The 26,923-nt window shown below is 42.1% G+C and overlaps 1 protein-coding gene across 1 annotated transcript in view; it reads right to left on the bottom strand.

The window, feature by feature from the left end:
• Positions 1-424: 424 nt before the first annotated feature.
• BRSK2 (BR serine/threonine kinase 2) overlaps positions 425-26,923 on the bottom strand; it is a 319,951-nt gene continuing 293,452 nt past the window's right edge. The window contains exons 16-19 of the mRNA XM_074148741.1: positions 23,738-23,861; positions 21,620-21,800; positions 20,839-20,928; positions 425-600 (exon numbers count right to left, since the gene is read on the bottom strand). Of these exons, the coding sequence (XP_074004842.1) occupies positions 425-600; positions 20,839-20,928; positions 21,620-21,800; positions 23,738-23,861 (571 nt within the window). The remainder of the gene's footprint in view (positions 601-20,838; positions 20,929-21,619; positions 21,801-23,737; positions 23,862-26,923) is intronic.

Genomic DNA, 26,923 nt, shown 5'->3' with positions numbered 1-26,923 from the left:
CAAAAAATAATAATAATAAAAAACCCAAAAAATCAGGAAGGAGGAAAAAAAGCAAAACATTCAAAAAAGGGAGGAAAAAAAAATCAATCAAAAAACCCACAACCCAAGATCTGGTGAACTGGGTTTGTCATCTGTGCTACCTTTTCTTTTCTTTCTTTTCTTTTCATTCTTTCATTCGTTTGTTTTTGTGTTTGTTTCTGAGATATATATTATATATCATATATAAATATATATATGTATATATATACAGTCATTCCTTCATACAAAATTTGTCTATAGACAGTTTTGTACTGTTGTGGCAAGGTATATACATCCTTCTAGTTTAGAGGCTAGCTTGCTAAGGAATATTCTTTCATTCTTTCTTGCTTTTTTGTTTTTGTTTTTGTTTTTTTTTTTTAAGTTATTTAATTTTTTATGTGTTTATTTAAGGTTGGTCTTGTAGGCCGACTGATGAGACCATCTTTGCCTTGTCTTTGCCAGCAGGGTACTTATTGTCTCCTCTAGACCCATAGTCATTAGAACCGGAATCGCTCCGCTTGCTGTTTGCGCTATGCTTGGTTGGCGTGCCGGGGGGATGGCTCACCTGCCCGTTCTTCTCGTCTGAAAAAAGTTGTTTAATTACGTCAAAGAAGTTACTCAATGGGCTGCCTGGGTACACAAAACAGAGGAGACAAAAAAAGAAAGAAAGAAAGAAAGAAAGAAAGAAAGAAAGGAAGAAAAAAAAAACAAGAGGGAAAGAGAGAAAAAGAGGAGAGAAAGAGAGAGAACAAACAAACAAATGAACAATGGGGTTTTTAACGAGAAGAACACGATGAGGAGATCCAGAGCCACGTGCGTGGGGGTGTGTGGGAGATGAAGACAATGAGCAGGAAGAGGAAGAGTGTTTAGGATGGGACACCTACAGAAATAAAGAGGCTGGAAGCATAAAGCACCTAGGGGGAAGGTCTTACTTTTGTCCTGAGTGGGGGAGCAGTGCTGCCTCACCTAGCAGGAGTACATAGTACTGTGTGGCTGAAATAGCTCAGTCTATTACTTGGAGTCACTTGGCCACTCCACACTGAAACGTCCGTAAATGTAATGCTGGATACAGGCAAATCCCATCTTACTGCTGCTCTTACAAACACGGAGTATTTGGATGTGGTTGCCAATTGATGCTTTGCTTTGCAGCCTTGCTGAGCTCTCTGGCTACACCGGGCATTAGGCTTTCTTTGCTTGCATTTTATTTCTTTCTGAGTATCTCCTTGCTCACCTTTCAGTCACTAAGCTTGAAGAACCTGAGTGCAAGAGAAACAGCATTGAAAAATGAGCTATGGCTGACATGAGTGTTGTCATCTGCATGTGTGGTTTGTGGCTTGTACTTGCAAGCTTCTAAGAACCTCCAGATCCTTCTTACAACAGGTGCCTGGAAATGAAGATGCTGAACGCATTGTGGAAGCAGGCTGTTAGGCATCTAACTATTGCTGGGACCTACCAGGGTCAAGAACTACTTCCTTGTTGTCCTGAATTTGTATTCTCTCTCCAATACAGCCTCCATGACACTGACATTCACTCCAGTGGAGTTAGGAGCCAGAGAGGGGTGTAGGGTTGCATGCTAGTAGAACAGGTATCTCATTAAGCCAACCACTGGAACAGGTTTCAGTATGAACATGGGTTGGGCACTGTGCACGTGAACACAATCTTCCATGCCATTTGGACCTCCAGGCAGCAGGGCTGTATGCTGTTAACCTAGTCCTAGGTCAGAGGATGTGTGGAAGGCCATACCTGAGGCTCTGGGGTGCTACCGAGGGAAAGGGACCAGCTGCTGCTGGAAAGGTAGCCTTTTTGGGCATTTCTAGTCCCTTTTAATTTTCTTGGATTGGGGGATTAATCTTGATTAGACATAGGACGGGTCACACTAAATTCTCAGAACATGGATACTGAAGGTGTTTTTTATCTAACGTACACCATGGAGGTGATGCCTGTTCATGATTATTAAAGCTCCATGATGCTTTTCTCAATATCGGGCTGTTGGCTCCATTGTTCTAACAAATTCAAATCATTTTTATCCCACTAAGTAATTTCATCCTCCAGCACCCAGAAGGAAATGGGCTCCTTGTGTTTGCCTTCTGATGCTGCGGTATGCTGCGAAGAGTAGAACCTTCCATCCTTGAGATGGGAACTTTCAGTCAGGAGCAAAGGGGTTTCTTCATAGCAGAGACTGCCATTTATCCACAGTTGGGGGACACTGGTGGCTTGGTAATATTGTATTTCCCTTCAATTTCATTACAAAAGTAAGCAAAGCAGTTACTACAGCAGGCAAGTACTTTCTGTGCTGAAGAGCTTGTTGAGTACTTTCTTATTCTCTAATGGAAAATGCTAGACAGACATCAGCTGCTCTTTACACAAAGAAAGAGGAAATATATAGTACTTCTGCCTTGCAAAGCTGAACGTGTCACACTTTTCTTCCTGCCCCCTGCTAACCAGGTAGTTGCTGCTTTCCTCTGCATGTTAACAGGCATTGAGAAAAATCACATGGCTGGCATATACAGTGAAGGATCTCGATCTTATTAATCTAATTCATTCCTTGTCTTCCTCTACCTGCCTCTGTCTGGTTAACTTACTGCTGGCCCCGGTTCTGTCTGTGCATTCAGTTACACCAATGCCACAAGCAAATGGCTTGTTTCTGGAAGGGCATCGTTTGCCTAACTGACTGAAACCTTAGAGATGGGCCCAAACAAACAGCCAGGTAAATCTCAATTTTGGGCTAAGAAGAGAAGAGCTATCAAACTCTCAGTCGTTTTGGGATCAAACCTCTGTGAGCTCCACCTGCTTCCATCCACAAGCATCCAAGTGCTTTGGAAGGGGAATATTTGTTCCACATCTATGACATCTCTTTCAGAGATTTACCAGAGCCTCCCTAAAACTGTTTTAAGTTTGTGGACTCATGCTCTGCTCAGACTTGTTTCTATCTGCTCAGACTCAGTTCTTCTTTTAGGTGGATACTCTTTTTCAATGAAAAGAAAGAAAAACAGAAAGCAAACACTCAGCCTTGAATGCAGGAATGTGGGCAGATCTGTTTTTTATGTGGCTTTGGACGCCTCATCTTCATAAGCAAATGGAGTCAGCGGAGAGAATGAAAAAGAGCACTGAAAAAAATGCTGGAGAGGGAAAGACTGCTAGGTTGGGAGAAAAAGGGAGGGAAATATCTCTAGTTATTCAGCTGAGCAGTTTATTCAACAAGCTTAGAGGGAAAGAATAGGGCAGAGTAAGCAGGGCTCTGCAGGAATCGAGGAATTTTTCTGTTTTCATATAGACAGGAACAGTAGACAGAAGTACAACTTGCAAGAATGGAGCAATAAAACATTTTTTAATTTTTATATCTTGTATTTGCTGAGTCCTGATACAGGATTTTTAATCATCCTATTAAAATATGCAGCCCTCGTTTCATCCATCCTTTCTCCTCCCCATGCCCTACCGGCTTTCAAGTGCCTGGAGATTTATTGCAGCAAAAGTATTTAACAGTCTGCTTTTCTTTGCCTGCATCACTACTGGATTCCTTACAATCAGCATTTTCAGGTAAAATTTTAATGGGAGGTAAGAAATCTTTAGGGATGTTTAAAGAGTGCTACTGAAAAATAAAATAGGCCATTTCATTAACCCCTTCCTTCCTTTGCCTTTTGTAGTATCTTGACTTGTAATTAAATACTAGGTAATAATGCTCTCCTATCCTGCAGTCAAGAAAGAGCTGATCCTACACCAAGCCGTACAGATAACCACTGCATTGATGTGGTCTACATGACAGCTTGTTAGCCCACTCTTGGGCTGGTCTAGATACTGGTCTTTGGATAGACAAAGAGTCCTCACATTTTCCTCTGGAGATATGTAAACATGGGCCAGCTATGCTGGAAGCATGACAATGATGCATGGTGTTGCTCCTCTTAGTTCTTGTGCCCTTCGGGGTTTATACATCCAGTAAAACAAGACTTGAAAATGCAGGTGATGATGGATTAGAATAGCTTTTTTAGCAACGTTCCACTGCTAGCATTCAGTGCAAGATGTGATAGGCTCTTACACCTCTAAGTCCATCTGGGGCCTCAAAAAAGGCGGCCTCTCTTATTTCAGAAAGTGAGATGACATCCCATTTCCTCTGGACAGGGATGAAGGTTTGGCTCACTGATTCTTCATAACTTCCCTGGTGTTTCATGCATCTGTAACTAAGGTCTTCTTTCCCCTTAAGAGAAAACGTTCATCAACACAGAGCAAAGAAAGCATGAAGGGTAGCGAGGGTGAGAAACCGTGAGAAGGATCAGAGGCAGGAGGGGAGGTTCAGAGCATTAGGTTTACATCTATTATTAGGAGGAGATGGATATGTGCATTTTTGAGTTAGACCAAGGAGCTGTAAGCTGCAAGATGGGGAAGGGGAATGGGTTTGAAAATAAGCACTGAAGCTTATGGAAGGGTCATGTATTGAAGGGATGCTAGAGAAATATATTTAGGAGAAGGCACTGGTTTGTGGCACCTGTGTGCAGCACTGTCTTGGCCAAATATCATGAAAGAAGTCAAAACTGTGAAGGTATCTGAATACAACAGGCAATAAAAGGAAGAAATGGGGCTGGAGACAAAAATGTAAAAGGAAGCTGGGCAGGTGGCCTGTATCAGCCCTCACAGTTGACAGTATTTCATCTGTTGTTCTTAGGAAGTCGGTCTGCCATTGACCTAGCCCCCAGTGGTGTCACAGGTTTGAGAAGCAAAGTGGAAGTGGAGCACTCAGGTAAGAGAAGAAAGAGAAAATAAGGCGATTCACGCCAGGCACCAGAAGTGACACCAGGAAAGGATGCACCTTGCAAAGACCCTGCTGTGACCTTCCAAAAATTCCGCCCTGAGCTTGCCCCGACCCTCAGAGTCCTCCATGGAAAATAACAGGAGGTGGTGAACAAGTAGCTTCAGGACAAGCCTGGAGGCTTCAGTCACTGATTAGAGCATGCTGGTTTGTAATGTTTTAAGACAGTCAGATGAAACTTGGTCTTCTTTTCATTGAAGCAAATAGCAACATTCCCATAGACCTATTGGAAGCAAACCCTGAGGCACTTCCTTCTCCTGTGAAACCATCTCTCTGGAGTCTATGTATTTTTAATGCACTAATCCTTGAGGTGCTGAACACAAAGTTCCACAAAACAAATATGCCATCTGTGGGATTATCCTCTGCCTTTCCTTTCTGTATAGACTGAGAAAATTTGGGTTTCTGCATTTTTTAGCTTAGCCTTTGGGAGAAACTGAACGGGAAAAGCTAGGTCTCCACTGGAAACACAGACACACACTGCCAAGTTGACTTCCCATATTCCTTCCCTTGTTGCTTTCACATCCTTTCTGACTGTCTTCTGCCTGCCTCTGCTACTGAGGTTTTCTTCCTATACTTATTCCTTTCTCTTTACCCCTTGTCTTTTTCATCCCTAGCTTGCTCTGTATTTTGATAGGCAGCCATGGTTTCAGTGAATCATGTAACAAAAATCCAACCCCTTTCACATAAAGCATTGAAACGCTCTCTTGATGGGTGATAATCCATTTCGCTGCTTTGACAGAGTTCTACTCCTCTTTGTTAAGACTAGGAATTTTTTGCCTGTTTGCTTGGTTTCTGTTGGCAGAGTCCCTTCTGCTTTCAAAAACAGAAGACTTAAAATATAGAACCCACTTCAAGAGTATACGCAGTAAAAGGGATAACAGAAAGATAAAAGTGGCCTATTCCTCTTTGTTTAGTTGTATTATCATGTAGGGGTATTCCACCAGACTAAAGAGCCCCTACGCTAGGCATTGTACAAATACAAATCACAGAGATGCCTCAGTAAGCTCACCAACTACTGAAGAAGGCTACAGAAAGAATTTTTTTCTCCTTTAATGGTTGGATGTATGAGGCTTCCCTCTAGACTGGAGAAGAGTGACAGAAAGGCCATTGCAATGTCTTGTTGGAGGCCATCACACAGAACTCCCTCCTAGTCTATGAACCCATCCTAGGCCACTTGAAGTGAGCTGAAGAAACTGCAGAAATCCCAAGAGGGGACTTGTCTAAAAATACAGGAAGTCAGGAAAGCATTTCAAGAGACATGGATGTGGTTTTTACTGGATTTATAAATTGTCACAACAGGTTGACCAGAACAAGTTTTCCCATTTCTTTTTTCCCCAGTTAGTTACCTGATGGGGCAGCTGTTTTGATTTCATTTCAATTTAGGACCAGAAAATGGAGACAGACAGTCCACAGAACAACTCCAGTTTCTCAGCAGGACACCTAAATTACAACTGGGAAAGGTGACTTCCAAAGGTAACAACAGAGATTATTTTCTAGAGTACTTAGACTCTGCCGGTAAAAAAGCCAAGTGAAAACAGTGTTTGGAGAAACAGACTGCTGGTAGGAACTAAGATTATCATACACTGTTAGCACAGGTGCCCGTGCTACCAGCAGAAGGTGGGAACTTCCAATCGCTACATACCTGGGCAGATCTGAACAACAAACATGACATTTCAATGCTGTATAACCCATCCTTGTTCTTGCTCCCCTAAAACATCCTGTCTCCTCTGTGGGAGGGTGGCGCAATATTTGTGACTAGTCAGATGGCCATTCTGCCTCTATCTTGCACATTTTCTTTCTCTCTCTCATGCACACACAGAGAAGCTGAGATCTAGTTCAGCCTCTCCTGTCCCAGACAATATAAGTGAGACAGGTAGCTCCTGGGTAATGAGTTAGAGAATGGTGAACACAGGCAGCAAAGTTCCAAATACCTGAGGCATATTTCCTTGCTGCTACCTTCTGCAGAGCTAAGACATGAGTAATTAATCAGAAAACAAATGTGTCCATTACTGATTAATAGCTCTGGCCAATCCAGCACCATCAGATAACATTCAAAAAAGGAGACATGATGATGGAGAGGAGGGTATCATGCATTTGTTTGGACAGCTGGTGGCACTGAAAGAGCAGGCAAAGATAAGGGTGGGAAGAAGAGATGCCAGATTCTGTTGTGGAATCATGTTGTTCTGGCAAATTGGCTGGTAAAGGACTCAGCCCAAGAATTCTTTGTATCTGCCTGTCCTTTTACAAAGATCTGTCTGCACAAGTGTGTGCTGAGAGGGGAAGCTGACGACCTACACTTGTAAAGCCATAGCAGATGATAGTATCGCTGTTACCCATTCTCCTAGAGACTTCCGCTGTTTCATTCCAATTTTTCATCTATAAAAATGTCAGAAATGTATTGGCACTTAAAAATACGATTTTGTCCTTTCCTGCCAGATGGATATTCAGGTATGATCTTATGGGTTTTAAGTTCTCTGACCTGTTACTGAGAGCAAAATGACCTGTGTATGCTGGTGAAACGTTGCCTCCTTATTTCCTCTGAATCAATCCCTTCAAAATACAATTTAATATTCCATGGAGTCCATCTCAAATTTAGCTTAGTAAAGCAAGCAAATGTTCACATGGAGTATCTTGAAGCACTGCCTGCCATAAATAAAGTACCATGACCTTAATTAAGAAAGAGATATCTCTATTTTCTGCATTAGATAGTATCATGGAGAAAGAGGAAAAGATCTTGTATTGCACAGTAAAAATCTAGCCATAGTTGTCAAAACAGGATCTGACGTGTACCAAATAGTTCAATACATCTGGATTCATCTTTAGTGCCAAGTTGCCATTTTTGTTGCTACCTTCTTCTATGATGTAAAAACACGAGTCATGAGTTGGAAAAGAAATGCCTCCCCAACACAACACTAGAATGAAGAGATATGACTACAGCGTGGGGGGGGTCAGCCATCCATTTGGACAGCAAAGGATACTAGTATAATGGGCCAGGGTAACTGGGAAACCAGGCTTGAACTATTTGGAAAATCTGACTTATCCTACTTATCGTGATCCACCCATTATGAATGAATATGTGATCTTTCAGGTGGGTCTTCTTCCTTTTATCTCTCATTTGGGTCACAATTTAGACAGAAGAATCAGCCATGCTCAGAAAGACCAGTAGCTGGCACATTTTTCAGAAATGCTAATAAAGTACCATGTTCTGCCTACCTCAGTGTAACACTGATGAGAAGAGACTTTCAGCTGGGAGGGCAGCAGACATTTTTTTTCTGCGTGTTTCAGCATCAGTGCCATCAGTTACGACTTTACGAATGCAAATCACCAACCTCCTCTTCCATCAAATAGCTACTTTGTGATTAGCAGGATTACTCTAATTAATGCCAATATGGATCAGGATCACTTCCAAGAGCATCAAATACAGATATTTGCTGCTGCTGCTGCTAGTAACACCAGCAGTCTCTAAATTAGCACTCACAAACCTACATGCTGCAACTGCAACCCAGATGTGATGTAACCAGTTTTAAACAACAAAATGTCTCCCAAGTTCTCAAGTAGCTTGGGATGCTATTGACATGGGCTTGCATCTGAATGAATCAAACTGTCATTGCAAGGAGCTAAGAAGAGAAGCCTTTATTGCAGTGCGATCACTCTGTGTGCACAAAGGATGATTGGCCATGGGGGACAAGGTCAGATGGCTCTGGATAGGAAGCTATGTAAAGTCCTAAACATCGGAAGCAAGAGATTTGAGTGAGATACATTGGAAAGATATGAAAGGGAAGTGGATTTGCTGTGCTTCTGCTTTGATCAGATCATTTTGGTGACAGCCACTGGTACACACAAACATCCATAAAGTGTTTTTTTTTAAACTCTGGTGCCAAGAATCAAGGTTTCAAATTGTAAGCAGCAACACAAGATGTTTAAGAATAAACACATGGTCTTCTGGCCAGCCTGTTGTCACAGGCTTATGGTCTAAGACTTTGCAGGAACATATGTTTGTGCAGTGCCTGACACAATAGCATGATTTGACTGAAGCTGCACAGTCATACAAACTAATCTTCTCCTCCTGTTATGATCACCCAGATCCATTGAAGTGCCACTGATGTAACTGAAGACTTTCCTGAGAGTCACAAGGGACGGAAAGCAGCAAACAAAGATTGCCTTACTTGGAAATAAAATTCAGCCCCAGATAGTTACTGTGTGGAGACTGGAAAGTTTACAGGCTCCCTGGTAAGTGTTTCTCAGAAAGTAAAGTCAAGAATAAGGCAGGCTTTTCAGAGCTTTCTGCCAGCAACCATCACCTTGGAGAAATATACTTACTAAGGACTCCAAAAAACTGGGGATGGCTGGGGAGCTATCAAAGGCTATTCACCATCTTTACTACTAAGTCAACCACCCAAAGAAATCCTCAGCTCACTATTTAAAGGACTTAAAGTCATTAAAGTCTGTAAAGACAGACTCTTTTCTGAACAGGGCTACTGAAATAGCACTGTGGGCTTCCATGTAGTGTGTATCAATGGCTCCAGATCCAATGTGCTCCATCTACAATGATACTTGCTTTCTAATTCCCAGCTTTGTGGTTGAAGCTGTAGGGCTCTTCAGTTTTGTGTATTTTTTTTTGTGTATTTTTTAATGTAGAGGCTCTACAGAACCTATCAGAACCTTATTGTCAATTATACAACCTATTCTTGAGTGAGATAGACATAAATACCAGATTAGATGGTAGTAAACAGTTCTTTCAATCCTGCCTCAAAAGAAACAGAATCCAGCCCATTCTTTTACAGCTGTGTTGATTTTATATGGCTTAACAGCAGTACATAAAGTCATAAAGCTTATTTGTCACTAAACTGATTTGGTTCTGTATACACAAGGAATAGATCAGCTAAGTCAGAAGGTATCACTCCTATAGGCAGTTTTCAGGTTACAGCTGCATTTTAAATGTAAAGATTTTAAATTTTACAAGGTAATTTTAATCCCATGAACAGATATGAAAGAGTTCATGGAAACAAGTTTAGTCTTTCTGACAATAGAAATGCCCATTCCCATGCTGATATGGGTGGAAACATAAAATATTCCATCCCAATGTGCATGTCAGTTTTATTATGAGCCAAATTATTTTCTTCTATTGTGAAATATTAAGAGTTGGCAGCAGTTTTCTAGTGTGCACAGGTAGAGTTGATACAGCAGCTGTTAAGTCATTTGGATATTGGCAGCTCCTATGACATACCTCTGCTGTTCAACATTAACTTGTTTTTCAATGCCGATGGCTATATGCAAAATCACTTCTCAGATTGATGACCACTGCTAGCAGAAGATGAGATAACATTTAAAGGACTAAATAAATTTGCCTTGCTATTAATTACAACATTCAATGGCTTCTAGTGGGTGAAAAGATATTCTTTATTCCCACCAGAGCTTTCACATGGCTGAGCCAGGCATAAAGCATCTGATTAGTTCTTCTTGCACCATTGTTAACTTTTTGGCAAAAATGCCCCCCGTGCTCACTCTCAGAATATGGAACTATGATGAGGTCACAAAGCCACATATATAGTATAGTTTTTCTTACACTGTTGTTACTAGATAAACATTATGTCAACTTCAGAGTTCCCTGTCCTCAAGAGGACAGTTTGCCAATAAAAGGTTAAATGCTGGCATCATTCCCTTTTGCTCCCCCGTCTAAATTGTGGGTGAGCTCTCCTGCACATGAGATGGCTCTTCACTGATATAGGAGGGTGGAATTCAGCTTGGTGTAGTCACCACTGCTTATGTTGTGTGTGAGCACACCAATAGGAATATAATTTAAAGGAAGCCCTTTAAACTCCTATAATCCATCCTTTCTCTTCTCTGGATATATATATGTGCTTTGTCTGTGCTGTAGCTGCCAGAAAATAGACTCTCTGCTGGCATTCACCTTGTCCTCTTTGTCCCATGTTGGATTGATGCTGACACTGTGACAGCTGGAGGGCCTGCCTGAACTGGGAGTGAGCAGTAATGCTCTCTATCTAGAGAATGCAGAGTACTGGCTGGTTATCTGTATAGCTCAGTTAACTTGCAAGCAATCAGTAGAATCAGCATTTCAGTATTTTTGTATGATGTGAATGCCAGATCCAGGCAAGAAACAAAGGCTTGAGGGAGAAGAGGGATTTGCTGTCTGATGACTTCAAGAAGAAGCTGGAGGTCTGCCTGCAACTTAAATGAGTCTTCATGAGGAGATCAGAAATGGTATAACCCAGAAAACTCAAACATGAAATCAAACGAGCTCCTTTCAGAGCAAAGGAAAAAACTCCCACCAGCAAAGCTGCAACTTAAGGGAAAGAGATCATCAAAATACAGGAAATGGGCCAAATCCTGCCTCAGTCACACACACATAAACCTAGTATTATCTCCACAATGACAAATTTCCTTTATTGTTACAGACTCCACAACTCCAGAACAATTTTCCTCAGTTTATGAAGAGATGACACCGAAGTTGCAGGTCCAGCTGGTGAGGGGTACCAGCTCAGTGATTGCTTCCTCAACAGCTTGTGTTCCCTTTCACAGAGATACCTGAATTCAACCTAGATACCAGAATGGAAATCTAAAGAGAACAGTCCTCTTGTACAGAACCTCTCTGTACAAGATATAAGAAAGAAGACAAAAAACTCTAATAGTATTTGGGTATTTCCACTGTTGTATTTGGAGGAGTCAGTAGGGGCACAGGTAATGAAAGAAAGAATATAGTCCCTGAGCGCATAGAGGGGAGAGAAGACAAGGAATAAGTTAACCAAAATTCATGGAACCCCAAGCAAGTTGAGTTGCAAATTTTGCAGGGAACACTTGTTTTTTTTCCTCATTCCTAGAAAAATTCCGAATCTCCAGTAAATTCACTACTCCTCCAGCTAGAGACACAACATCCTTCCCCAAGACCAGACTGGAACTATGACAATTTATGCTAGCTAAGTGTCTGACAGATAATATGTGGTGTGTCTTATGGAAGATTTAAAAGGGTCTTACCCCAAGGATATCTGGGGAAGAAGGGAGTGGATGCAAAAGGGAATTAAATAACATAGCAATCCTGTCCCAATAAATAGCAAGAAACCAAGGGAGACAGCAGCTAGCAGGGCAGCATTCAGCTTCACTGCAGAAAAAGGACTGAAGAATCATGAATCAAAGGCAGCAAGTAAACAAAAGAGGGAAAAAAAAAAAACAGGAAAGAAAAAGAAAATCACTGGCCTGGGTTACAGTGAGGGAGGGAATCTCATGTGCAACACCACACACTTGTGCTATGAAGGGGAAAGCTGTGGAGGAGCCTGTGCATCTGTGCATGGATGGGGAGGAACAGAATAAGGGGTATATGCTTGTGTCCACCAGGTTAAGTGAAAAACATAGTGGGCTGTTATGGGGTGGGTAGCCTTGAAAAGAGCGTGGGAGAGCAGGGATAGGGAAGGGGAAGAGGTGTAAGGGACAGACGGCGCATTATTATGTTGCTCAGCGGGGGCTGGGGAAGGAGAAAAGGCAGAAGGGAAGGAAGTTCTTACCACATTTGGAAAGTCTGCCAGTCATCAACTCCATACAGTTAGTGGTGTCTGGATCATAGAACGGAAAGAGGAGGGAGGGAGGGAAAAACATAAAAAAAGGTTTCCATACCTCTGTGCATAAAGTAGTAACTTAGCACATTATTACCTGAAGCAGGAAACATATACACATCTTGGTCTTTACACAACCCAGGCCAAATTCTGCCACCCACTGCATGCCAGTGCAAACCTGGCCCTGTGACTGAGAGAGGATGCTGATTCAGGCCCGCTGCTTCCACTCACCTCTTTATCATAGCTACGGGTATTTATGAGGTGTGGGAAATATTCTGCCACCACATTAGCAAACTAAAAGCCTTGAATACAGTGTTTCACCTGGCCAGCTTTGCAAGTTCGCCTGCAACAGCCAGAAAATGCCCAGCCAGCTGATCCAGGTACATCAAAAATCTGGAGAGAGGGAGGAAATGCAGCGCTGTGCTACTGGACATGGAATGAAAAGGCTACTTACACAGCTCAAAAACATGTTTTAGACCTCAAAGGACAATGTCCAAGTCCTCAATATAACTCTGCCTCTCTCATTCACGTGTAATCTCTCACTCCTCTTGCTTTCAATGTCACTATTCGCAGGCAACAGAATTACTTCTAGAAAGGGTGGCAGAATCTGGCCCTAAGACATTACTGTCCACTTTGTGTACAGCTCCCATTGCCACAGCCTCTGAGTGCTTCATACTTGGGTGAGATAAGAGAAGGAAGCTTTACATGTCAGCTTTAAAGCAGAAAGGATCAGCCCTGCTGGACACTTCCACGTGCAACCTGCTGGCAAGCCAGATCTGCTGCTGCCATCCAGGATTTCCTTGCATTTAAGATCTAAATCCATGACTGCTGGGCAATGTGGAGCACCCACTCACTGCTGAGCAAGTGGCTAACAGTTACAGCACTCGGTTCAGTCTCAGATCTCCTCTTCCCTGCCCTCTTGATGAACGCTTGGGTATTCAAGAAATAGGCTTGGAAACATGCACACATATGCTGAAAATCCCTAACTGCTAGGAAGCTCTAACTACTCCCTATCTGGTGAAAAGTCTGCAGGAGAGAGGGAAGGATAATTTCTTGGCATTCCTCTCCTTAAATACCAAGAAAAGTGATTTCAAAACAGGGGGAAGGGGTGCTGGATATGCTTGGGTAAGCTGAACTCATGCTAGAAGTGCATGGATATTGTATGGTTTCTGATGCAGCCAGGCGTGTGCTGCATAGATCATCCAGGAAAGCACGGAGCAGAGAGGGCAGGCGGTTGGTCCAGCGACACTGGCCAAAGCATCTAAGCAGCAGTTACATGTTCTCCATCCCCAGGGTTAGAAGCAGGCTGGCACAGTTCAATGGGAGATGATACCCATGGAAGGTCTCTCAGAAAGGCACAAGACTGAGAGAAAGAGGGAAAAGGAAGGAGGTGAAGGACAAGAGAGGATTCAAGAACTGGAACAAGGTATCAGAGGTGTCAGAGAGGCCAGGAGTTTACCTGCCTTTGAAATTCTTTGGCTTGTCTGACTGAGAGAAGGCAAATTAAGCTCCCAAAATTTCTCCCTGACGATGACTAACAGGTTTAAGAAGTGCATACAGCTGCTGATTGAGCCAATGACCATAAGTTACAGTCACAGTCACATTGTTTTTTCTTTCATAATTTGGGAGAAGTTTGTCTCATGCCTTTTAGTGGTTCCTGTTCAGCCCGCTCTGAGTCAAATATACCTTGTTGTAATGCAGTGTTAATTCAGCTCTACAGTGGTAGAGCTCAGAGCATTCACCCAATTGTTAGCAGAATTTATGCTTTGAAACAAGCACATAAAAGCAAGGAAAGTCTCAAATATGACTGAAAGACTGTTTCTGACTCCATCTGCAACACCTGGAATGTTCCCCTCAAGTGTATCCAGACTGACTGGCCACACAGTAACTAGATGTCTGGAAACAAAAAGGTAATATTTGGATAATGTCAAAGTAGGTAAACATTGTGGCTGGTTTACTAAGATTCTCCTGAAATTGGTATTTCTGTTTCCTTGTTAATTTCAACAAATTAAAAATAATCATGCCTCCTTAAATTAATATTTCAGAATATTGCATTATTTTCTAAGTCGCTTGCAGTCAGCATAGCTCCTTTTAGTATTTCATTTAAAGCTAATTGTGTAACAGGTCTATATACATTAATCATGTGATTAGAATACAAACTGACATATCTACAACAGGAAAAAAGGTTTGTAACAGAGGCCTTTTGACAGAGTAATGTCTTGGTCTCTGTACCCCATTTTGTTCCTAAAAACCTAAATTTGCAGGTTCTAGAATTGGTTTTGATGGATAAGGAAAAACACAAACCCTTTTTTGAAATACAAGACCATGGAAAAATATCAAAGGAACACTAATAAAACCTCTAATTTGTCTTTCTTAAAACTTTAATGCACAGCTATAATTTGCATTCTCTATATTGCCATGGCCAGTCCCAGGAACTGCACAGGAATTTATTTTTATTTTTAATGTCTTTCCAAGACACGATCAGGTTGTTTTTCCCCAATTCCTAATGGATAGCAAACATGAGCACACCAGAAACAGTAGCTCATATCACATCTCTTGAAAGACTAACAGAGTTAATATGCTTTCAGCTTCTATGTTATAATAATTACTTTAATGCTTCTTTCATTTCCATCATATTGTAACATCTGCTTTCATAAATACATGATAAAATATTGCATCATTTTGAAGTAGAATTTTCATTTTAATTAGAAAGCCTTAGATTCTTGGCAGTCAGCTTCTGCTCATGGATAATAATCCATAACCCAGTGACCGTGGGATCCAGGTGTTATGTGAGGTGAATAAAGCCACGGTCCAAAGGCCTTTAGCTGTCTAAGAAGTGTTGATGGGTCATGTAACTGCATTTTTAATACGTGCTGTTTAATTTTTTAATTTAAGAATAGTGGCAGTGTCAGATCTCAATCCTCCTGATGATAAGGGAATTCCTTATTTCCTAGAGATTGCTGGCAGTCACTTTCGATTTGACCAAGACTTTTTCATAAATGACACCCAGTTCAGTTCATTAGCAGACAGCAAATGCTTTGGTTAAAATAAGACCTTCCTTCAAAAGGCCAAACAAACTATGAATCCATTAAAAAATGCCCGTGTTCTGCTGAATTTTCTTTCCCGATTTTCTTTTTTCTTTAATTTCTGTGTTTCTATCCTACATAAATTTCACAATCAAGTTGCCTGGTTTATGATGCTTCTGATATCTCTGAGACTGAGACTTGTCCCAGCCCAGGCAAGCTCACCCAAACAGCTGGCTCCTCTGAGATCTCCAAATGCAGGGCTAGATCCCAGAAAGCACTAAGCATCTCCTGCCAGATGCTCATAGTCCCTAGTAAGCATTTCCATTAAGGGAGATGATGTCAAGGGAGCCACCAGTTCCTCTGGTCCAAGGCAGTTATCATTTAGATTAGAATTCCCCAGTGTTTGGGTGCCTTTTTGAAATGCACTGTTCTTCTATCAAAACTCTGGAGAGCTTGGACTTTTTTCTACATGTTTCATTTCAGAACTACTCAGTTAATTTTAATGAGGTCTGTTCAGTAATAATACTAAAAATAATACTAAAAATACTAAAACAGTGCTCTGCCAATCCAACCAGGCATATACACCATCTTTTGTAGGTGGGAACCATGACAGCAAGATGAAGTGATTGCCCCAGGCACTACAAGAGTGGTAAGACATAAAGGGTCGCACAAAAATGCAGGAAACACGATAAACCTGGGACCTGGAGGAGCCCCAGATAAAACTGACTTGCAGTCCAATTCCAAACTGGCATTTGCACAGTTGTTTTGAGTCTGCAGCTGGAAGTTTACCTCGCAAGGCACTGTACTTGCTTCTTACTCCCTTTTCTGTCTGGATGATAAAATCCTTCACCCATTTCAAATCAGTAAGTTTCTTACTAATTTTTTGTAGCAAATTAGCCAACCTACAACTCTTGTGAGCCATAAAGATGAACGCCCAGAATTCACATATCAATACTCTAGCAAAGTTTTTTGAGCCACATGAACATATTTTGCTTTTTGAGATGAACACCAGCACAATCAGAGAGCTTGGGTGCGTATACAGAAGATACACACAATGAGGAAGAATTTGCACTGCCCTATGTTGGAGCTGGATATGGTCTCTAAACACTTGTTTATGCTGATGAAAGGCATTTCCAGCAGTAACACAGATGCTCTGAACTTTGAGATGCCAATGGTTAAAATCTGACATGAAGCCCATAAATATAATAAAGAAACAGAAAACCTATTACTAAGAAGTTATAAAGGCTAGTCCAGTATTGCTGATTTCCCCCAACATGGGAAAATGGGAAAATATGAGAATATGCAGCACTTAAAGCCCAAAGAAGCAAGAAAATGTTAGGGAAATAAAAATTGATACCCTGTGAATGATCACAGATGGCTTTTGCATGTCCCTATCCACCAGCTGTTTCTATCACTCTTTTGTGCAAAGGCATTGGAGGAAAACAGACTATGATTTAATGGAAAGCGTATTGGGCTAAAACAAAGGCACAAATTTGAGATACTTTATTCCATGGAGAGAGACCCTTTTATCCCATCAAAGGCAGTCCTGACCAGGGATTACCTAAGTAGAGATTCTGAGTATGAGGCTCCTGGATGGAGCCATACATGGACAAGAGACGAGGCCAGCTGCTCTCATAGACAGCAATACTCACTCTTGATCCAAAAAAGACTGTTAAAACTGGATGGCCAAAACCATCCAGTGCTCTGTCTCCACCAGCAACCACACATAGATATGCAGGAGTGTAGCAGCAGGCCAGGCATATAGAACACTTCCTCCTAACACTACCTCACTCTCTCACCACTTTCAGGTCAGAGATTTCCTGAGCCTGCTGTGATTTCTCTGTTTAGCAATCCTCATGAAGATTTCCCTTCCAGGGAATTGTCCAGCCTCCCTGCGAGGAAAAGTACTCAGCAGAAGATGAGCATCTGCAAACTCCTTGCATTCAGAACCTCCTTCAGTGAGGAGTTCCACAGGGTCTTACATTATGTGAAGACACACCTTCTAATATATTTTTGTACGTGGCTTCCACTAGTTTCATATGATGGCCTCTAGTTCTGAAAAAATGAACAGTCAATCCCTAGCTACTTGTTCTATACCAGTTGTGAGTCTGTAGACCTGGTATTGTCTCAGCAGTTATACCACAGAGGATGTAACATCCTGAAACATTAAAGTAGAAGGCTGATATGTTGCACTAAATTTGGTCAACTGGATAGTGGATTTTAAAAGTATTACATTAGCTTTTGGGATAGATTTCATTTGTTTAAACACTTATTCAGGTAAGGGAGGGAAGCTATTTTCCTGCTTCAGAGTATGTCAGAAGAAATAAGCACAGCCAGTCTTAGGAAGGAAAAGCAGAAGTGAACAGAGGGATATCCAAGGGGAAGGGAAATTATAAGGTGCTCAAGCGTGACACAGAAACACATCTGCCTAAATCAGGTATGTATCAGGCTCATACATACACACACACACACAGATGCATGGGCAACACGACATCTACAAACACTGTTGTGAGCTGGAGGAAAGGAGAAAAAGGAAAGTGCGTTCTGAAACCCAGGCAAGCCGGCTTAGTGGGCTGGCATGCTGCATAACAGATCAAAGAGGGGCAGGAGAGAGAATGACCATCAGTGCCATATGCTTATTAGGTCTTGCTGTTCTGCTTTATACTCTGTTAATTGAATCTTCCCCTTTTGTGGGTCTCACTTTACATGCAGGCACCTTTCACAAATGGTTTTCATCATCCCACCTGTAATGGCATCTGAACTAAAAGGCAGGGGAGACAATTGCACAGAGGATATGTCTGTGCACAATGAGCTAGGAAAATCTCTAGTGTTGGACCAGTATTGCTGGTCAGAGCCAGCAGTATCCTCAGAGCCATGGAGGAAGAGATTCAAAGTTAACTGTGAGCTCGTACTGTTGCAGCAGTGGACTGCCTACAAGGTATCCTCAAACTATGAACCTGCATAGGAGTCAGGGCTCGCAATATGGGAGAAGAAGAGAAACACAGAAGAATTTGCCTTGTTTCTAGTAAGAAATGCTGAGTAATTCCACAGCAATATCTAGGAAGCCCTTGTACACATCTTCCCAACCACAGTCACCCAGGTAAGCAACGGTGCTGAATGTAAACTTTTGCTGTCCCTTTATCTCTGTATTTCCCCTTAATCTCTCACTGACTGGGGGTGTCAGCCATGGGGCCTCTCTACTTTGATGCACAGGTTGTCTCTTCTTGGTAACAATAATTTTTTCCCCCTTTTCTCTTTTCCTTGCACTCTGCTCTAAGCTAAATTTTTCAGGTTGAATTACTTCTCTCTTTTTCAAGAGACTTGGATATTCCTGATGAAGTCAGGTGGTATGATACAGGATAGCTTGGCACCCCGTCTCTCGTGAGCTCTCTTGCCTGGATAACTCCCTGGCCAAGGGAATTCTCATTTTCAAGTTTCAAGAGACCATTCATTTTGGTTTTGCTCCATGCAGAGTTATCTGTTCCACTCTGGCTTTAAAGATCAGGCTGGGTTTTCCCTGCTAGAACAACATGCTCTCAGGTAGCTGTAGGCAGTAGATTCTGTGTCTGTAATATCCAGAACCAGAGCAAAACTGTAAGTCAGATACATTTCTCACAGCACAGTTTGCTCTAAACATCTCCCTGAGCCTTAGTCAGATGAGTGGCTTTTATTCCTGCTATAATTTGACTTTCTTGGGGAGATATCCTGCCTCACATGCAAGTGTGCAACAGGGTCCAAGTCTTTCTAGAGAGCCTCAGTAGCTAGCATATATTGGGGTGAAGAAGTTAAGAAAGATCACCATGTTATTTACTTTTTTAACATTCTTTTCCTCACCAAAGAGTAAGGGTACACTTCTTTCCCTAAGAAACAAGGAATGCTTGAACATTGTTCATGCAGCAGAGGTAATATGAACTACACTCAAAGGATGCTTCTCTATTTAACTCCCCTCACTCCCATTTGGCCCCAGCATTTCCCCAGAGGAAGGGGTAGCAGAAAATTCTGGCTGCTTCCTTGAGTTTGATTTTATTTCAGAAGTCCAGACAGCAAAAACCTGAATCAACCCCAGTTCTAGTATCCTCACCTTTACTGCTTTCTAACAGAATAACTCATGTGCTGGGCACCCTTGCAATCCAGTGTGCAGAAGGTCAGGAAGTGCTGGAGGGCAAAAGCAAAGTGGAAAATAATATTTCTTGAACTAAGCATACTTCCCTGTCATGTAGTGAGCATACGCTCTTCTAGAACGAGGTATTTTATCTTCAGCTGTTAAAGCCACACTGTTAGACGAGAAGGACGTAACCCATATGTGCAATGAGCCAAGGATATCTGGGATTTAACTGCAGGATGAAATGCCGAATTCATTCCTCCACTTTTGTCTTGGCTGGTTCACACAAAGGTCAAGCATAGAATTTGGCTCTTAAGCATAGAATTTGGCTCCTATGTATAATATTAAGTTACTACCTTTTCATCATCATACAATGGGAAAATTCTTCCCGCTCCTCCTGCCTCTTTGTCTTCTTCCTGCAGTCTCCGCTTTCTGCCTTGCTCCTGTTTATTCCCTGTATCTGTACATTCTTTCTGGTTCTCCCCATTTTTCCTTCCTTGAAGAACTCTCAATAGCTAAGCTCCCTTAATTTTTTTATTTTCACCTTCTTTCTTTGTTCTGTCCTTTAAAGAGTTAAGACTGATAACTTTTTTTCAGTGTGTGTCACCACTAGTGTTCAGAGTGAACATTTGCTACATAATGGTGGAATAAGGCCAGTTTCTGTATTACCAATTCAGGCTGCCTGCAGATTCAGATTGATGTCATTGCACAGGGTCACACACATGAGGCTTTCTTTACCACCATGAGGAACTGAAATTTACTTTAAAAATAGACAAAATATAGCTTCTGCAGAATCTTAGTATATGATTTGTGCTGCCACGGTATTGGGCCAAGAATTTGGCCACACTACTGGAAACTATTAGCCACCTTCTGGCCATCTGAAAATGCTGCTGTTAATTAACAGCTAAGTTAAAAGTAGCTCTCAACTTTGTTCTGGGACCCTCTGAAGTTGGATGTTTCTAAAGCATGCCTTAAGGGTTCGAAAATTAGGTATCTTCTAGAGCGTGTCCCTATTCTGGGAGATTTTGGAGCTGGAGAAAATCTGGAAGATCTACTGATGATGCAGCTTTTGATGGAGAAGTGGGCAAATGGCTCTTTGGTAGGGAGGAGGGCAGAAGTTGTTCAACTGGGGAATGCGCTGGGAGCACTGAAGTGGGAATGAGAGAGGGAGGAGTAGGGTGGGTGTGGGGAGCTACTGCTCTGTCTGAATGGAGCTCATTTCTTGCTGTAATCAGAGGGACAGCCTCCCTCAGCCTCCTGGTACCAGAGGCACTTCACCTTCCTGTCCCTGCTGAAGCAAGGTGCTCAACAGTAGAAACTACTTACCTGATAACTGCTGCACTGAAGGCTGGTCATGTGTGCTTAACAACTGTGCCTGAATGGTTTCTACTACCCTCTTAAAACGACGGCTTGGACCTGTGAGGAGAAAAGAGGCACAAATGGCTCTGAGAGGGGCAGGAGATGAATCCTCATACAACTCAGGCTGGAGGGAAAGAATCACAAGCATCTTCAGTCTTGTCCGCAAGAGCATAGCAACAGTGGATCTGTCCTTCAGCCAAAGGCACGGCTTTGGGGAACTATTATGCAGTCTCCAAGATAATAGGGACTGTGGTGTGCTGGACTTAACAGGAGGCAGGATGGCTTCTGGGCTCATTTTGTAAAGACAGAAAAGGTGTGTGTGGGGGTTGGTTATTTGTTTGTTTCAACCCCTGTGAGGGGTATGTGGCCACCCAGAAGAAAAGTGTGATTGCATGTTTTCTGTCAAAAGGAGGAAATCAGTGGCCTCACAGTACCCAGATGAAACACAGACCTTTGAGTGAAACAAGAGACAGTACAGGGAGATACTTCAAATCTGATGCACAGAGCAGCCATTTTAGCACTAATCATGGTGGTGGCAACTTCATCTCTTTGGGAAGCTCTTTCCCTCACAGCATTCCCATCACTGCCAACACCACTTTTGTTCCCGATGTCCTCTTTTCCCCACCTGAATTTTCCCCTGAGGTCAAGACAGTTATATTCTTTCCCCTGGTAGAGCTCTCTTTGCAGGTCTCTATATCAGCAAGGACAAAGCCAGTCTGCACCCATTTTACAGCTTTGCCATGGTTACCTGATAAGAGTGTGAAAGTGACAGAATAGATCCCGTTCTCCTTCTGTGCCTCTCCCCCTTCTGTGTATGTTATGTCCACCTGGAACTTCACTGGCTTCTGGAAGACAGCAGGACCTCCTGTGGACTTATATTCTGCACGGAAACTTGTCTGTGAGATGACACTGTGACTGAGGCTTGGAATCTGAAATGGGTCAGCAGAAGGAGATAGTAGAACCAGAGCAGAAAGGGAACCTAATTGCAAAATTCGATTTAGAACAATACACATTTCCAGAGTGGGTAAGATTTGCCAGGTTTGCTTCTGGGCTTGACTTTGTAACATACAGAGTGTTCTTGTAAAATCAGTAAGAGTGTAGGTTGCTTGACACCGCAGAAGAATGCACTGCTCCTTACAGGACTGACCTTAATTTAAAAGGTTGAATATTGGTGGAATACCCAGCATGCTTATAAATGTACACATGTTGTACAACTTCATAGGCTCAGTCTTTCTTTTCCTACTCAGGTAACAGTTTTGAGAAATGCCTTTTGCTAAGTGAAAACTGATATTAAGGGATAGGGCAGAAAAGGCAGTGGGATATAAGACTGGATGCAAAAAAACACCTGAGTAAGCTGATCTCATAGCTGATTGTGTTTTGAGCAGGAGACCTACTGAAGCCCTTTTCAAACTCAATAGTTTGGTGATTCTATAATATCAGACAGACATCAGGACATGGAAGTACCTAGGCTATCCACAGGGAAAGTATGCCTGCAAATAACTTGCCCAAACAACAACTCCTATCAATACGTAAAAGAACTTTGGGAAGCTTTCTGATATCATCCAGTATCTGTATCCTCAGACCCATGGTAGAACTTCCTAACTGCCTAATTTTCAAGCAGTTACCATTCACAGTTCATGCCAAAATTTAACATACCCACATTCTATTTATTGCCTCATAAAGGACCAGATTTTAAAAAACCCACCCAAATCAACTGGAGATCTGCCCTCTAATTTAGGAGGAAAAATAAAGATAAATTCTTGGAGAAGCTGACTTAAGGACTTACTTAGCAGGCTGTGACAATGCATTTAAGTTTGAAGTTGGCTATAAGAGATGACTCACAGGGTTTGCACACAAATCACGACACCCCACCTCAACCCACACATGTGGGGTATGCACAGGATCACCGATATAGACAGCAGTGCATAACACGCCACAATATAAACCCACAAGCACAGCTAAATGCATGAAACTGATACACTAACATGGCTGCTTCCAACCAATCTGAGATGGATACCAGTGTCTGATGCATGCTACTATACCACACCTGCTCCTTGTATGCCAGTACAGCTAAGAGATTGGTTTTTTGGAAGAAATTCATTGCAACATCATAGAGTCTAAAAAAGGGTGCAGTATTTTGTGGAAAACAGTATCAATTCAATAAACAATATAAGAAATAAAGTCTCCTTCTCTTAGTTATATTGAAAAAAAGTCTAATTATGTTGTCAACTACCTTGAATTGAAAAATCTCTCAAATTAACTTTACTGTGCTGACTTTTTCTTCATTGGTACTTCTGGATAGTGAGAATAAGGACTTCCTATAGGAAAAAATATACTATTTCCCTCGGCTTTCCTAGAATGTAAATAAACTGCATCTGCCACAACTGATACTCTGGTCACCAGAGGAAATTACTCTTCTTTCTGCCATATGGCATTAAAGAGGAGATTTAAAGTAACAAATGCAGATGTGAGACAGGACTTTTGTCTCAGTGAAGTTGTGGAGGGTATACTCAGCAGAGGGAGACCTAGTCTGATGCCCAGGTGGCAACTGTAAGGTTACTTTGACAAAGCAGCAAATCTTTGTCTTGATACTGCACCAGCAGTGTGCTCTAACTGCAGTGATATTCCAAGCACTGGCAACCTGGAGACCCTGCCAAGAAGGCTGAAATCTTTTCTCACCTTAGGGAGTATTATCTTCAGTTAGAAATTCAGAGTCCAGTGGAGGCCTGAATCAACTGGCCATGTAAATTAATTTCACAGAGGATGCATTTGAAGGAGCAGAGATCCCACCCAGTAACATATGGCACTAGGAGTCCTGGAACTGACCAGTGAGCAATGTCTCCAACAGGCAGCTGGGGTGACTTACCGAGAGGAAAGCGTGGACAATATCAGCCTTAATGGAGCTTAGTGGTTTGTCCTTAATGACCACAAAAATCTGTTCTTCTTTCTCCAGGTTGATGAAGTTACCGAACCAGGATTTTTTGGCAAGCCTGATGTGATAAAAAGAAAGACATGGTTTAGAATATTGAGCACTATTTCTTACATACCCCCAGGTAGAAAAAATATTAAAAAACACACAAGGAAGTTTTTATAACACTCCAGATGTGATACCATTACTAATAGTAAGTGGAAAACAGTGTCAGAGAACAACCAGAACAACATTTCACCTAGAAAAAACTGTTAGAAAGATGGACCACACAGTGTTAGTCTGGCAGCATGCGTGACCAACAATGAAAAGTCAGAAGCAATGGTAATTCTTTTGACTGAGCCAATATACCAATTAATAATGGATATATGAAGTGCATATAAGCCAGGGGACACATTTCTGGTTTGTCTCCTGGGATCTCTCAATTTCTTGTGACAATATGAGGATGCTGGTAACACAGGGATGTAAGTTCCTTCCCACCCAATTTCCACCACTTCGGTGTTCTAGGACTTGGAAAGTTGCTTTTCGGAAGGTGTCCCGTTGGGCTGACAGTACAATCATGGGATCTTGTTTTTGAAAGCAAGCTGTAGGTTTTGCTGGACTTCCAATCTGTTAGTGAGTGAAATCCACTCCTAAAGAGAGGGCCAGGACAAAGACTGTCCCATTCACTAGTCCCATTCAGGGTGTCTATATAGTGAGTGAACTCTGGGCATCCTACAAAGGAATGAATTTTCAGTACTAAGAGAGAAGATATCATCACTATGCAAAATACAGTTCAGGCTTTTCACTGACAGCAGTCCAACTTCACAGTTCGTTTCAGCATCAGATGGTGGTTTCATCATAAAATCAAATTGCTCTGTTTTTTCACACTGACTGTATCAGCAAATGTTTGATTTTGCTTATTGTTTCAGCATCTCAATGCACTTTGTTGACAAAATTAAACAGGCTAAAGGAAAAATGCAGAGATATGAATGTTATAGGGGGACACTACCCAGAACTTGAAGGTAGCACCTCTGACAGGTGTGGCTTTGAGGTGAGAGAAGATGCTGTCAGCCATCAGATGCAGCCAAAGCATTGCTGGACCAACCTAAACCCAGGGAAAATTCCACTGAAATCAGTCTTATTTTAGTTGGGAATAATTTAGCATGAAAACGTCAGAAACGAAAAGACTTGCCAACAAGAGACTGCAGATTTTTCCTCCACAGTATACTTTATAATGCCATGACAAGTCCAGTTTGCAGTATGGCAAGCAACAGGCCTTCACCTGTTTTGGTGGACATTCACCACTCAATGGAAGAAGACAACCTCTCCAGACAGGGAGAGCCATCTGCAGAAAGGTTTACTATACATCCAGCAAAGCAATAAACAGCTGGAGAGAGTTATTAGTAGAGTCACTTTCCACGGCAAAGACAGGCTAACGCAGAATGAGGAAGGGCAGAGACTAGGAGAGAGAGGAGCAAACTAGGAAACTAACTGGAAGTCTAGACCTTTGAGATGAAGAACAAAGCTTGACCTCAGCAGTATCCAGCAATTTGCACTCATTCCACATTCCAGGATGCTCCATGAATCACACAACTCTTGTCTCAGCGCCCATTTAATGCATAGAGTAGACCACAACTGGAAGACAGCTCAGCTGTGCAAATAATCATTTGCTTCTACTTACTGCAGGCAACCAAAAATAAGAGTGGAGAAAGATTCACTTGCAATTTGGTAAACCAGTGCCCCCTCCCCCTGCCCCCCTCAATTAAAGTGGGCTGGAAAACTGTCACTCCCTAAAATATTCATAGGCAGCTGTAACTAAGCCAGTGAGCCAGAGATTAGCATAGGGAGCAGTAAAGAGAAAGGGCCTCTCATTTAAATGGGTCGTTAAGGAACCAGGGTTAGAGTGTGAAAGGAAATTACATACTAATTAGCTCATGTGTCTCGCACACACCATAACAACTCCACAAGCCCCTGGAGAGCTGGGGCAATAGCTCCCTGCATGTAAAGGGTATATGCTCATTAGTAAATTAGCACCTGGTTATCCATCTAAAACGGCTGGTTGTTTTAGGCTTCTGTGTATCATAATCAGAACTGGGGTTGGCTATATGGACTCCAGGGGCCTGGTGTACCTCACACATGGAAGCTGGGCCTGGAAAAAGTGTGCATATCTAATTGCAGGGCTGCCATGTTAAAATATGGCTTTTCATTTTTGTATTTTCATTAATGGTTTTGTTGGCCCTTCCTTTCTAGGTCTCCTAACAAGCACAGGTTAAAAGGGCCCCAGAACATAGGGAGGTTTTCTCCTGCTCAGCTTGGAAACTTGTTCTGGAGTCTCCAGAGTCCACCTGGGTTCTTTTCTTTGGCAAAGTTATCACCAGTAATACTGACTCTGGAAGATTCACCGATAGCCTGGGCTATGCTCCAGCTTGTAAATCACTGGAATTCACTAAATAATTTTGCTGGTGTCACATAAGATGGAATAGATGCCAGTGGCCTCTCCCGTTTCTGGAATGAACAGAATCAAGACATAGTACACATGCACAGGCTATTCTCCCCGAAATTGGGAGAAATAGCTGTGCTCATACACCCAGGGAACAGGGCCACTGAAGAAGAGGAGGAAGCTTTGGAGTAAAATGACACAGTAAACCTTTCCCTCCTCTTAGAGAGTGTCAAGTGCTACTAACTTAAATGGGTTAAAATGGGTAGGAATCAAGGATCCTCAGCACCCTGAATGAGATGCTCTAGCACCTCACAAGATCAGGCTTTAATCAGTAAAAAATGTACTTAAAATTAACAATCTTCTCCTGTCATGGCAAACCTCCTAAGGGGGAGGGAGACAGGAGATATGCGTGGGAGGCTGGGTATGTAGATTACTCTAGGGAATCTAATCAGGTGTCCAGTTGATGAAAAAGCAAATAGATTAGCATGAAAATGGAGGCTGGTGCTTTATTACTTCACACTGATTTTCTCACTGCTATAATGTTGTTCCTTTTCCTACTTTTGGAGTGTCTGACTGCATTGCCTTCTGGAGAGCCCCACTGTCTTCCCTATCTGTCCCTAAGCACGTGGATCTGTAACCTCCAGAGGTTTACCTGCATGGCATAAATAACAGCATTTCTACTCAACCAAATGGAGCTTTGCAGG

Source organism: Numenius arquata, chromosome 6, assembly GCF_964106895.1.
Source record: "Numenius arquata chromosome 6, bNumArq3.hap1.1, whole genome shotgun sequence".
NCBI lineage: Eukaryota > Metazoa > Chordata > Aves > Charadriiformes > Scolopacidae > Numenius > Numenius arquata.
Note: the sequence above shows the minus strand (reverse complement) of the source record. Positions and strands in the feature narration are given on the sequence as shown.